This window comes from Macaca nemestrina, chromosome 17, assembly GCF_043159975.1.
Source record: "Macaca nemestrina isolate mMacNem1 chromosome 17, mMacNem.hap1, whole genome shotgun sequence".
NCBI classification, from domain to species: Eukaryota; Metazoa; Chordata; class Mammalia; order Primates; family Cercopithecidae; genus Macaca; species Macaca nemestrina.
Window position 1 is genome coordinate 59,052,549 of NC_092141.1, and position 11,864 is coordinate 59,064,412.

The following is an 11,864-nucleotide window of genomic DNA, read 5'->3' on the forward strand; positions in this document are numbered from 1 at the left end:
TCTGGAGTATATTTGAGCTTTTTTTTTTTTTTTTTTTTTTTCCCGCTTAACAAACATTGACTCTCTGACAATGTTGGGCTGGTCCTGGGCCCTGGGGAGTCAGTGGTGAGGGCCTGGCCCTTGAGAAGTGTGCAGTGTAGTGTGAGGTAGACATTGAACAAGTAGACACACAAAAAGTGGTGAAATAGAGGGAAATGCAGGGTGCTGTGAAGGCATAGAATAGGGGAGCTTAACCTCTCTGGGTATCAGGGAAGGCTTCCTGGAGGAAGCAGTGCTGGAGCTGAGAGCTAAGGCTGAGCAGGAGTTAGCTGTGCTGAGGGAGTGAGTGCAGAGGTTCCAGGCCATGGAGCCACGAGCAGGCAGGTGTGGCTGGGGCATAGAGAGCAGGGGCCAGGAGGCTGTGACTAGACACATTGGTGGCGGTGGCTCTGGAGACTGGCTCTCTTTGCGCTTGTGAGTGTGCATGCCTTTGTCGAGCATCCGTGGTTGCAGGGGGTGAGTTCTGTGGGACAGAAGGTTCAGGGAGGGCATCCTGGAGCTGTGTGCCAGCCAGGGACCCCTGTGTTAGCTTTGTATTGCAGGGGTGTGGGGAGTGGCAGTAGGAAGGGCTGTAGAGCATCCCCCAGGTGGCTGTAAGTTAGAGGTTGACATGGGGGATCTCTTGTGGTGATACCTCAAACCCAGACCCCCTCCATGTGACAAAGGTGAGCAGGTATCCTTGTGCAGCTGGGTGACTTTGGGATCTTGTTGCTAGAGATGGGGCTGCCCTGTCAAGGGGCTTCTACCTGCTGTGGCCCGGGTGGCAGGGAGAGGGGCAGGGAACAGGATGCCCTTTCATTTACCCCTTCCCCCTCCCAGTGTGAACTTCCATAGCCTTTTCCCATTGCTGCCTGTGGGTTGTCTAAGGAGTGAGTGTGCATGGTGGCCGTGGCCACTCACTCATGCCCACCTGGGAGTGGCGTGTGTTGGGGTGAGCTCTTGACAATAGGCCATTTCCTCCATTTCCGTGTGGGAGTCTGAGAGAAGGCCTGGAGCTGCCAGGGAGGTGGAGTGGAGGAGGGAGGTGCCTGAGAGGCCCCCCACCCTCCATCTCCCTCGGCAGGCCGGACTGAACCTTCCCTTGTGTGGAGAACACGGGCTTCAGGGGACACAACTGGAGTGTGTCAGGAGGTGCACCTGTATCAGGTGTGTGTGGGACAGTGTGTGAACTTGAGAGAGTGCCATTCAGTCTTGGGGACTTGGGAGGACATCTGTGCACTCAATTCTGTGCAGAAATGTACACGTAAGAGGGTGGCTGTCACTTGTGTGCCGTGGGGCCCCTGGCCAGTGTGCATGGCAGAGATGAACTCTGAGAATGTCATACCGCTTAGTCAAGTATGATGGAGGAGGGGACAAGAGTGTGATTGTCACAGGAAGTGTGCCTGCCGCCTCTCCTGGTCCTGGACGCCTGTGTCTGCTTTGCTTGCCTGGCTCTCACTGCCCACACAGGTGGGCCTGGCTGACACTGAATCCTCTGGCCTTGTGAATGTTACGCAAGTAGACAAAGTACCAGGTCCCTGTGGGGACAAAGTCCCTGTGAGGTTTTTTGTTGTTGTTTTCTTTTCTTGTTTTTTTGTTTTGTTTTGTTTTGTTTTTGAGGCAGGGTCTTACTCTGTTGCCCAGGCTGGAGTGCAGTGGCATGAGCACAGCTCACTGCAGCCTTGACCTCCCTGGCTCAAGTGATCCTCCCCCCCCATCCTCCCAAGTAACTGGGACTACAGGCACATGCCACTACACCCAGCTAATTTTTTTTTTTTTATTGTTTGTAGAGATGAGTTCTCACTATGTACTCGGGCTGGGGAGCCTGGAGTTTCTGATGGGAGGAGGCTACCTCTACCCTCGCTCCATGGTTCCCCTGTGACCCCTTAACCAATGTCACTCCCCTAGGATCCAGGTGAATGATCTCCTGGTGGAGGTGGATGGAACAAGTCTGGTGGGAGTGACCCAGAGCTTCGCGGCGTCTGTGCTCCGGAACACCAAGGGCCGAGTGCGGTGAGAGCCCAGAGGGGTGGGGCGTGGGAGTGGGCAGGAGGTCCTCGTCCAGGCACTCCGCTCACCTGTCTACAGCCAGTTAAGGTTCTGGTGTTCCAGCTCACAGAGGTTCTGCTGACTCCTTGGCTGCAGGAGTTGCTGTGCCTGGAGTCCCTTGCCTCACACCTGCCTTCTCATCCCAGCTCCCTGGCCACTGCTGGCCACCAGTACTCAGCCTTCCTGGCCCACTGTCCACTACCCCTCCAAACTGTCCTCTAGGGCTTATTTTCCTTCCCCCTGCCTGTCCCCGACTCACTGATTGAAGAACTAGGACGTCCAGGGTGAATGCTAACCACACTGGGATCCCCTCATTAGGACCTCATCTTTCCCCCCGACCAGCCCCGTGTCATCCTGGGAAGACTCCTCCCCAGGCCTATAACCAAGGGGACTGGATCAGAAGCCCCCTTTGTCCACTCTACCTCTGGCTTAACATTCAGGGATCACTCCCTGCCCCCCTGCAAGAGGGGCACTACCCCCAGGAAAGGGTGGTGGAGAGAAACAGGATGTGGGTGGCCACTGGGAGGAGGGGCTGGTGCCTGGAAGTTCCACTATTTCCTCTCCATCCTAATCTCCAGTTGCCATCATCCCGCCCCTTCCTGAAGCTCAGGGGCTTGGAGCATACCCAAGAAACACCTCCGCAGCCCATCCCTGCTGGGAGGGTCATCTTCACCTTTCCGTGCCTCATTTTCTCCCCTGTGGCAGGGGAAGAGCCTCCTGAGTGCATGTACCCTGCAGCCCAGCCTAGAGGTTGGCTGACAGTCTCTCTCCTGCAGTACTGGCCAGAGGGGTGAATGGGCCTTCCTGCCTCCCTTGGGAAGGAAATCTGATAAGGGCCCCCATTCCCCCATTCATTATTAACACTGCAGCCTTCGGACTCAGCCCTCTCATCTCTCCTCCCCTGGGAGGGCCTGAGCTTGGAGAGGGGAGCATCAGCAGGGAGGATGGTGGCATTACCTGGCTGAGGACAGAGGCAGCGGATGATGCTGGTGCCCCTGCAGGTTTATGATTGGCCGGGAGCGGCCGGGAGAGCAGAGCGAAGTGGCCCAGCTAATTCAGCAGACTTTGGAACAGGAGCGATGGCAGCGGGAGATGATGGAGCAGAGATACGCCCAGTATGGGGAGGATGACGAGGAGGTAGGGAGTCCCTGCCTGACTGGCCGCGTGGTCGCCCCCTGGTGGCTAGATGAAGCGTTACAGTCATCTGCCTCTACTGCTTCCCCTGCCCTGGTAAAAAGCCCACAGTGCCATTCCCTGTCCTCCAGTCACACTCTTTGTCTTCAGAGGTCAGACAAGGAATACACAGTCCTCTCAAAGAGCCCCAAGTCTGAGGGGAGAGTATAGCCCCTGGCCTTGGGGGACCTAATCTGAAAGGGAGATAGATCCAGAAGGGGAAAGACAGTACAGGCTGTTTCTTCAGAGACCCAGGCTGATGGGGAACTGACTCCCTCTGTCATCAGGGGAATACTAGGCTGTTGGGGTAAGACATAAACTGTGTCTCTGGTCCAGCCTCAGGCTGAAGCGGGAGGCACGAACCACATTCCTGGGTAGCTGTCTGTCTGGCATGGGCAGACTGGTCCCAGCCCTGGTCATCAGGGCTGAGGGCAGCTGGGTGGGGAGGGCCCACAGTCTCCGGTCTCCCTTTGCAGACGGGAGAGTACGCCACTGACGAGGATGAGGAGCTGAGCCCCACGTTCCCGGGTGGTGAGATGGCCATCGAGGTGTTTGAGCTAGCAGAGAACGAGGATGCACTGTCCCCTGTGGACATGGAGCCCGAGAAGCTGGTGCACAAGTTCAAGGAGGTGGGAGGAGGGGCTCCCTGGAGTGGTGGAGGGAAAGGCAGGCAGGTCTCCTGCCCTCAGCACTGCCTACCCCACCCCGCCGGAGCTGAGTGCCTACCCCTCTTCCCAACAGCTCCAGATCAAGCACGCGGTCACTGAGGCAGAGATACAGCAGCTGAAAAGAAAGGTGAGGGTGTGTATGCATGTGCGTTTGTGTGCGCGCATGCGTGTGTTGAGGAGCAGGGTCCCTCTACCCTCACACCTGCACATGCTGACACTTAGGCACAGGCACCCACAGAACAGGCTGCTCTAAGGCAAGAGGATATATTAAGAGCTCAAGCTCTGGATCCATCTGCTCCAGTATCACTTGCTTCTCTGTGCCTCAGCCTCCTCATCCATAAAATGGAGTCATAATAGCACCAACACCACCGGGTCGTTGTAGGATTAAATGAGATAATATATGTCAAGTTGGCCGGGTACGGTGGCTCACACCTGTAATCCCAGCACTTTGGGAGGCCGAGGCGGGTGGATCATGAGGTCAGGAGATCGAGACCATCCTGGCTAACACAGTGAAACCCCGTCTCTACTAAAAATACAAAAAAATTAGCCAGGCGTTGTGGCGGGCGCCTGTAGTCCCAGCTGCTAGGGAGGCTGAGGCAGGAGAATGGCGTGAACCTGGGAGGCGGAACTTGCAGTGAGCCGAGATTGCGCCACTGCACTCCAGCCTGGGCCATAGAGTGAGACTCCATGTCAAAAAAAAAAAAAAAAAATATATATATATATATATATATATATGTGTGTGTGTGTGTATATATATGTCAAGTCTTTCGCACAATGTCTGACATAATAGGTGCTCAATAAAAAGTCAAAGTAGGCTGGGTGCAGTGGCTCATGCCTGTAATCTCAGCACTTTGGGAAGCCAAGGCAGACTGCTTGAGCCAGGAGTTAGAGACCAGCCTGGGCAACGTGGCAAAAACCTATCTCTACAAACAATACAAAAATTAGCCAGGTGTGGTAGCGCACACCGGTGATCCCAGCTACTCGGGTGGCTGAGGTGGGACGATCACTTGGGCCAGGGTAGGTGGAGGCTACTGTGAGCCGTGATTGTGCCACTGCACTCCACTCCAGCCTGGGTAACAGAATGAGACCCTGTCTCAAAAGAAAAAAAAAGTCAGTATATTAGCTGTGATACCGAAGCGTGCTAAGTTCCACTCTAGGTGTCTCTGTGTTCGTGCTGTCCCATGTATGTCTGCTATATATAAGCCCATTGATAAATACCACCCAGAAATACACACACTGACACATAGCAGCCTGGCCCCAGGCACATAGTACCCACAGACCCCCTCACCCAGACACCCAGACACATAGAGACACCCACCCTTCCTTTCCAGACCCTCTGCCAATACTCTGAGCAGTCCTGGCCTACCCCTACGAGAACACTGTCTGGGCCCCTAACCAGTTCGCCTGCCTCCCAGCACTACCCACTTTCATGCCCTCCCACTTTGTAGGCAGTGGCTTTCCAAAAAATCCCAATGGCCACATACTCCATGCTATCTATAGGACCAAGGCCAGAGTCCTTAGAGGGGAGGCAGGACACTGCAAGCCAGAGCCTATGCTGGCAGTCCAGCCCTGCCTCCACCTCTCCCCGACAGGCATGCTGCCACCTCCTGGCTGGCCTCCCCCAAAGCCAGCCTCCATGCTCCACAGAGCTCCTCTCCCTGCCAGGAATGCCCCTGCTTCTGCCCCAGCCATCCAAACCCCGCCCTCCTCTCTTGCATACCTCCATGTGGGAGGGTAGGCACACTCCCATGTCTGCAAGACCCCTATAGATCTGTCTCTCCCCACCACGGCAGAAGCCCCATAGGTACTGGGACTCCTATAGTCTAGGTCCCAGCAGGGACCCCATACAGACTTTTAATATGAAATCTGTATATCCACATGCCTGTGAGGGTGCTGGCACCTGACATGCTTGTGTAAGCATCTGTGCAAGCTACATGTGCGTGTGTGTCATGTGTCTCCATGTGGTGTCAGCGTCGGCACCTCTGTGTTGCTTGCCCAGGTGAGAATGTGCATGTCCTGTCACACTCTTCCTAGACCAGGTGGTCTGAGCGATGGCCATGCCTGTGTGTTTCAAAGCAGATGGGTGCAGAGTGGGTTTGCGTATCCAGGCTGATAGCCGCGAGTGTAATGTCACATGAAGTACAGGTCCACTGTCTCTGTGACCGTGTCTGTGTACTGTCTCACTAGAGCTTTTGTGAGCTTGGGAGGCACATATCACTCCCATTGACAGATGGGATTACTGAGGCTTGGAACATTAGTTGCATTGCCCCAAGTCAGAGTATCAGCGACAAACCGAAGCCTCCAGCCTCCCTGTGAGAGGGGTGCAGTGACAGGGAGTCTGGTGGGAGCTCTGAGGCCGAGCTCTACTTTCCTCTCTGGGTTTCAGTTCTCAGGCTCAGTCAAAGAGGGTTAGTAGTTGGGGTGCAATGGACTCCACAACTGTAGGAATCCCCTGGCGACTCTGGCACCAGTGCTAGGATGGGGGTACCCTTTGGCTCCTGCTGGCCCCCACCAACCCAGGGCCGTGCCTTCCTCTCTCAGCTGCAAAGCCTGGAGCAGGAGAAGGGGCGCTGGCGGGTGGAGAAGGCGCAGTTGGAGCAGAGTGTGGAGGAGAACAAGGAGCGCATGGAGAAACTGGAAGGCTACTGGGGCGAGGCCCAGAGCCTGTGCCAGGCTGTGGACGAGCACCTGCGGGAGACTCAGGCGCAGTACCAGGCCCTGGAGCGCAAGTATAGCAAAGCCAAGCGCCTCATCAAGGACTACCAGCAGAAGTACGTGGCTGGGGGCTGGGCGGCCTGGGCCCAGGGAGCATTGAGAGGCTTTTGGGGGCAGTCCCTCCCCACCCCTCCAGCTGAGTAGGGAGGCAAGGAGCACAGAAGTTGGAGGGCCCCATGGTGGGACACCCGGCCTGGAATGACATGCATCAGAGCCAGCACAGAGCCAGACCCCCAGAGGCTTTGGGAAAACCTGGGGCCTCCCAACCTGAGAACAGGGGAGGACAGAGCTGCCCAGGTAGAGCTGAGGACCTGGGTCATCCTGGATGGAAGCCAGACCACACACCCTTACCTGCCATCTGTCCCTTGCCTATGCCCAGGGAGATAGAGTTCCTGAAAAAGGAGACTGCACAGCGTCGGGTTCTGGAGGAGTCAGAGTTGGCCAGAAAGGAGGAGATGGACAAGCTCCTGGACAAGGTGGGCTCGGGGCGCCCTGTGGGCAGGGCCCAATGGAGGGAGCAGCACTGAAGCCCCTACCCTATGGGTCCTGGAGGGAGGGGATGCCATGTCCTCACCAGGGGGGTGGAAGGGGCTGGGATCATGCCTGGTGTCCAGACCTGACCCCCTACCCTCCTTTGTTTTCCAGATCTCAGAACTGGAAGGAAACTTGCAAACACTGAGGAATTCCAATTCTACTTAACAGGAATCATTCCTTGACAGGACAATAATTAACCCCCTCCCATTGTCCTCCCTCCCCTGTCCTCAACACCCCACCCCTCCCCCTACCAGCCTGGGGACAGGTGCCCCGACTCCCCCCCACCCCTCCACCCCACCTCCCCCAGCTTCAGGGACCAGAGGGCTCATATCACAGGCCCCCTTAAGATGGCCTGGGCAGACAGAGGTGGCTGGAAGGGCGGCCTCTTTCCTGCCCCATGGGGCTGAGGCACAGAGGCCGAGGGCTGCCAAGGGCTGGCCTGGTGGTCGATGGACACAAGCACCTGCACATCAAGCTGCCAGACTTTACACACTCCAGCTTTTGTCTCTGGACTGGAACGGGGCTGGGGCTCTCCCAGCATCTGCCAACTGGAGGCTGCTCCCTGCCCATGGGGCACCTGGGTGGCCCCTGGGCCTCTTGACTTGAGATTCTACCTTCTCGGCCCTTCCCTCTCCCCCATCATTGTGCTGTCTCTGTTGCATTCCGACCCTCCTGCTTGGGGGGTGGGGGCATTGCCTCAACACCTCCCCGATCCCTGTTCCCTGTCCTGGGAGGGATAGAGTCCACCCCAGAGCCCGGAGGCTGGGCCTGGCCCTGGCCCTGCACTGATTTCTCATGTGTCCTTCGGGAAAAGGGGAGTGAGAGTAGGAAAAAGGGAGAGTTCAGGACACCTGATCCCCAGGTCCCCATTTCCTGGGGCAGCAGCCCTCAATTTCTCCTTGTGCCTCCCCTCTCCCAGGTGCCAAATAGCCATAACCTCCTCTTGGAACTGTTATGTGGCCTCTCTGGGGTCCAGGTTTCCTGGTCAAGGCTGGGAATGCCCAGGAGGAAAGGCTGTCAGCTTAGGGGGTCTGGCTACAGAGACCCTGGTCTTAGGCAAGGGGAACATTTCTCCCTGGAGAGCCAGGTCCTATCCTGTGCCGCCCTGCCTGCCCAGCCCAGGGCAATGCCTGGAAGCCTACTGACATTGCAGGGAGTCAGCCTCACCCCCCACCCCCTACTGTTTTTCCAATGTTTTGACTGGAGGGCAAAATTTTACTACTACTCATGTTTTTGGAGACCAGGGCTGCCCTGCTGGCAGCCTGCCTTCTAAGTGAAATCGACTCTGTTTCCCCACTTTAACCCCAAATTGGGGCTTGGACCAAGGGAGGTGAGACCCCCCCCAGGTCCCCTCCCCTTTCAAAATCCATCTCATTTTGCCACTTCATGCCCTTGCCCTAACTGGGTTTTTGTTCATTTTTTAAAACCAGAGCACCTATCCCATCCATTTTGGCTTCTTGTCCCCTGTAAATAGACCATGACTTCGATCAGTATTTCTTGTCCCCACCCCACCCCTTCCTATCCCCAGATGTGCCCCCATCCCCTGAAGGAGCTGGCTGTCTCAGTCCTGGGCCCACGCACTTCACCCCGGCAGATGGAGGGGGCGGAACTGGGTGGGCGGGGCCACTTCCAGCTGCTTGGGCCAGCGGCCACCCCTGCCCAGCCGTCCGGAGGACTGCGTCTCTGTATATAATATATATATGTATGTATTGTTCCCGGTTTTGTACGGACCATGCCCTCTGTCAGGTCGTCCCCATAAAAGCAGCCCCCAGAGCCTTGCTGCCTGATTTCTTGATTCACTGGGGTGGGGAGTGGGCAGGGATCAAGGATGCCAGGCTGCCCCAGTGGTCCCCTCCCACCAGTGCTGCCTCTAACCCTGAGGAACTTCCTACAGTGTCCCCCCACCCCGTTCCCGGTTCCAGCAAACTGCTTCTCTGCCCCCATTCCACCCAGCAGCACCTATGCTTTTTGTCCAGTCCTCCTGGGCAGGGCTGAGGGTTTCTAGCGAGTTCGTTCAGTCTGTATTCCTTTTTCAGGGCCTCCATGAAGTTCCAAGGATGGGCTAAATACAGCAAGGTGAACCCCAAGTCCCTCCCCCAGAAGGCCTCTAAACTGTGGGGACACTTTCAAGAAGCACACCATGTGAGGCAGGTGAAGGATCAAAAGATAGCTGGGAGTGGGAGGTGACCGCCTGGCAGTTTTGTCCCCCGGGTCCTAGAAAATCTGTTTGCCTTTTCAGGCGGGCCAAGTGGCCTGAAATAGCCCCAGCCCCTGTGCTGGGCCAGCAAGCCTGTGTGCTGACTCACCAGCTCGAATGCTAATGGGTCTGGGAGTCTAGGTGCCAGGGTTCCAGGGACAAGCTTTGGTGAAGTCCCAGAGGGGTGAGAGCCAGCAGGGAATGGGGCAGGAGCTTCTGGCAGGCCCCAGGGCCAGTCTTTCCTTGCCGGGGTGCTGGTGTGCAGATGTGAGAGACCTGAAGCATGGAGGCACTGGCACTCAGTGGCGTGGCACTAGGGGATTCTCACCTTTGCCATAAGGAGTGAAGTCCCAACTTCAGGGCCTTTCAAGGTCACCTTGGTGGGTCCTTGACAACATCCAGATGGGTGGCCAGCACCCTTAGGGACAGTCTGCTCCAGAAGCATCCCCTGTAGATGGCTGTGTCACACAGGTCCCATTCATGCTTAGCTGAATTCTGGCTTCCCACAGCTATCCCTCAAAAACCCTAAGTCTACACCTCAGGCCAGTCCAAACCTGCCCCCCACATGAGGGTTGTCTGGAAACCTGGGGATGATGAATGCTCTTCCCAAGGCATCTTGGCTATGTGGACGATTGTTGGAACACTCTGGGAGCCCTGAGGATGCTAAAGACAGATCAAGGTGTCTGATCTCCAAGATCAGAGACCACCAAACCACAGGGTCACAGGTCATAGCTCCAGAGTTAGAAGTCACTGAACCCTGGGGCCACCAAGGCTCTGCTCAGGAAACCCAGCCAAGAAGTGAAGTGGCGTGACCTTCCTGGGTGGGGAGGCAGGCATGAATGTTTTGAGGGTTTCTGCTGGGCTGATTGGGGCTAAGCATCCAGGGTGGGGTCCCTCTGTCCCTCCCCCACTCCCCATCTGTCCTGTGTGTTAGGTGAGGGGCCTATACATTGTTTGTTTCAAATGGTGGGCCATGTAGCCCCTCACATTTAAGCCCAAGTGTGTTGTGTGGCTGGAGGCGTGTGTGGCTTTGCTGTGAGTTTCTCAAGCCTGAGCTATGACTTGCCCATGATACACAGTATGTCCATGTTTGGGACTTCATCGAGTGACTGTAAGTGGGCCTGTCACCTTAAACCTCCCTTATCCCCCCACTCGCCCAATTTTGGAAGCTTGAGTAGGTTTGCCAACACTTGCCAATAAGGGGTATTTTCCCAACTCCCAGAAGCTTAGGCCTCACTAGGAATAGGGGGAACAGGGGCTCCTCCTGGGTCCTATGGCCTAGCAAACATACCCTTCATCTCCCCACCCCCTTGGGATGTACAGGGGCTATATAATCAATCCCACTCCAGCCCACCACCCAGAGCCTAGCAAACATACCCTTCATCTCCCCACCCCCTTGGGATGTACAGGGGCTATATAATCAATCCCACTCCAGCCCACCACCCAGAGCTCACCAGATGCCTACAAAGCACATCCCCCTTTAAGACCCCCAGATGCAGCCCCCACAGCTGTCAATAGAGACGTCACCCTTTCCCCAGATTTCTACAATCTAGCCTCCTGGCTGCCAGAAGATTCTGAAGACACCCAGAGACCCCCAAACTCCCATAAAATCCCTAGGATACCCTCAGACCCTAAAGGCTGTTAATTCCGTCCTCAGAGTCACAAGATTGTCGGGGTTCAACAGGCCACTTCCCAGAGGCCTCAGACTGCAGAGTCCTCTGGGCCATCAGGGAACTCTGTCCTATAGACTCCACACCTCTCCCTTGACTCTAGACCCCTAATCCAGCTTCACCACTTACTTGCCTTTTTGTTTTTGTTGTTGTTGTTGTTGTTGTTGTTTTTGAGATTGAGTCTCACTCTGTTGGCCAGGCTGAAAGGCAGTGGCACAATCTCAGCTCACTGCAACTTCCACCTCCTGGGTTCAAGCAATTCTCATGCCTCAGCCTCCAGAGTAGCTGGGAATACAGGCATGCCACCATGCCTGACTAATTTTTGTATTTGTAGTAGAGACAAGGATTTCACCATGTTGGCCAGGCTGGTCTTGAACTTCTGACCTCAGGTGATCCACCCACCTTGGCCTCCCAAAGTGCTGGGATTACAGTCGTGAGCCACTGCGCCTGGCCTTTCACCACTTGCTTTTGAGCAAAGCACCTTCCTTCTTCTAAGTCTCTGTCTTCTCTGAGGCAGTGGGTAATGGAAACACCCACCTTGTGGGTTTATTGTGAGGGTGACAATAGATGATCTGAGAGTGCCTGGCACCTGCCAAGCTGTGACGTGCGGTAGCTGGTTGTGGATCCCTACATTGCCTCCCATGGCTGGCCTGCCACTGCTGCCAGCTCACCGGGTCCAAGTCTGATCTCATCCGTACCCACCCCCACCTGCTCCAGGGCTCCCTGCCTCAAGCCGAGGTCCACAGTCATCCTAGACCCCTCCTCCCTCACCTCCTAGTCCAGCAGGTCCCCAAATCCTGTCAGCTTCTTCAGTGTCAGCTTCTTCAGGCCTGCATCCTG

General features: G+C 56.1%; 1 protein-coding gene across 1 annotated transcript in view; it reads left to right on the forward strand.

The window, feature by feature from the left end:
* Nucleotides 1-8,930, forward strand: part of LOC105472367 (protein phosphatase 1 regulatory subunit 9B) — a 16,403-nt gene extending 7,473 nt beyond the window's left edge. Inside the window, exons 3-9 of the mRNA XM_071081924.1 lie at nucleotides 1,903-2,031; nucleotides 3,069-3,204; nucleotides 3,717-3,869; nucleotides 3,982-4,035; nucleotides 6,450-6,679; nucleotides 7,003-7,099; nucleotides 7,269-8,930. Coding sequence (XP_070938025.1) covers nucleotides 1,903-2,031; nucleotides 3,069-3,204; nucleotides 3,717-3,869; nucleotides 3,982-4,035; nucleotides 6,450-6,679; nucleotides 7,003-7,099; nucleotides 7,269-7,322 — 853 coding nt within the window. The 3' untranslated portion in view covers nucleotides 7,323-8,930. The remainder of the gene's footprint in view (nucleotides 1-1,902; nucleotides 2,032-3,068; nucleotides 3,205-3,716; nucleotides 3,870-3,981; nucleotides 4,036-6,449; nucleotides 6,680-7,002; nucleotides 7,100-7,268) is intronic.
* Nucleotides 8,931-11,864: the final 2,934 nt, after the last annotated feature.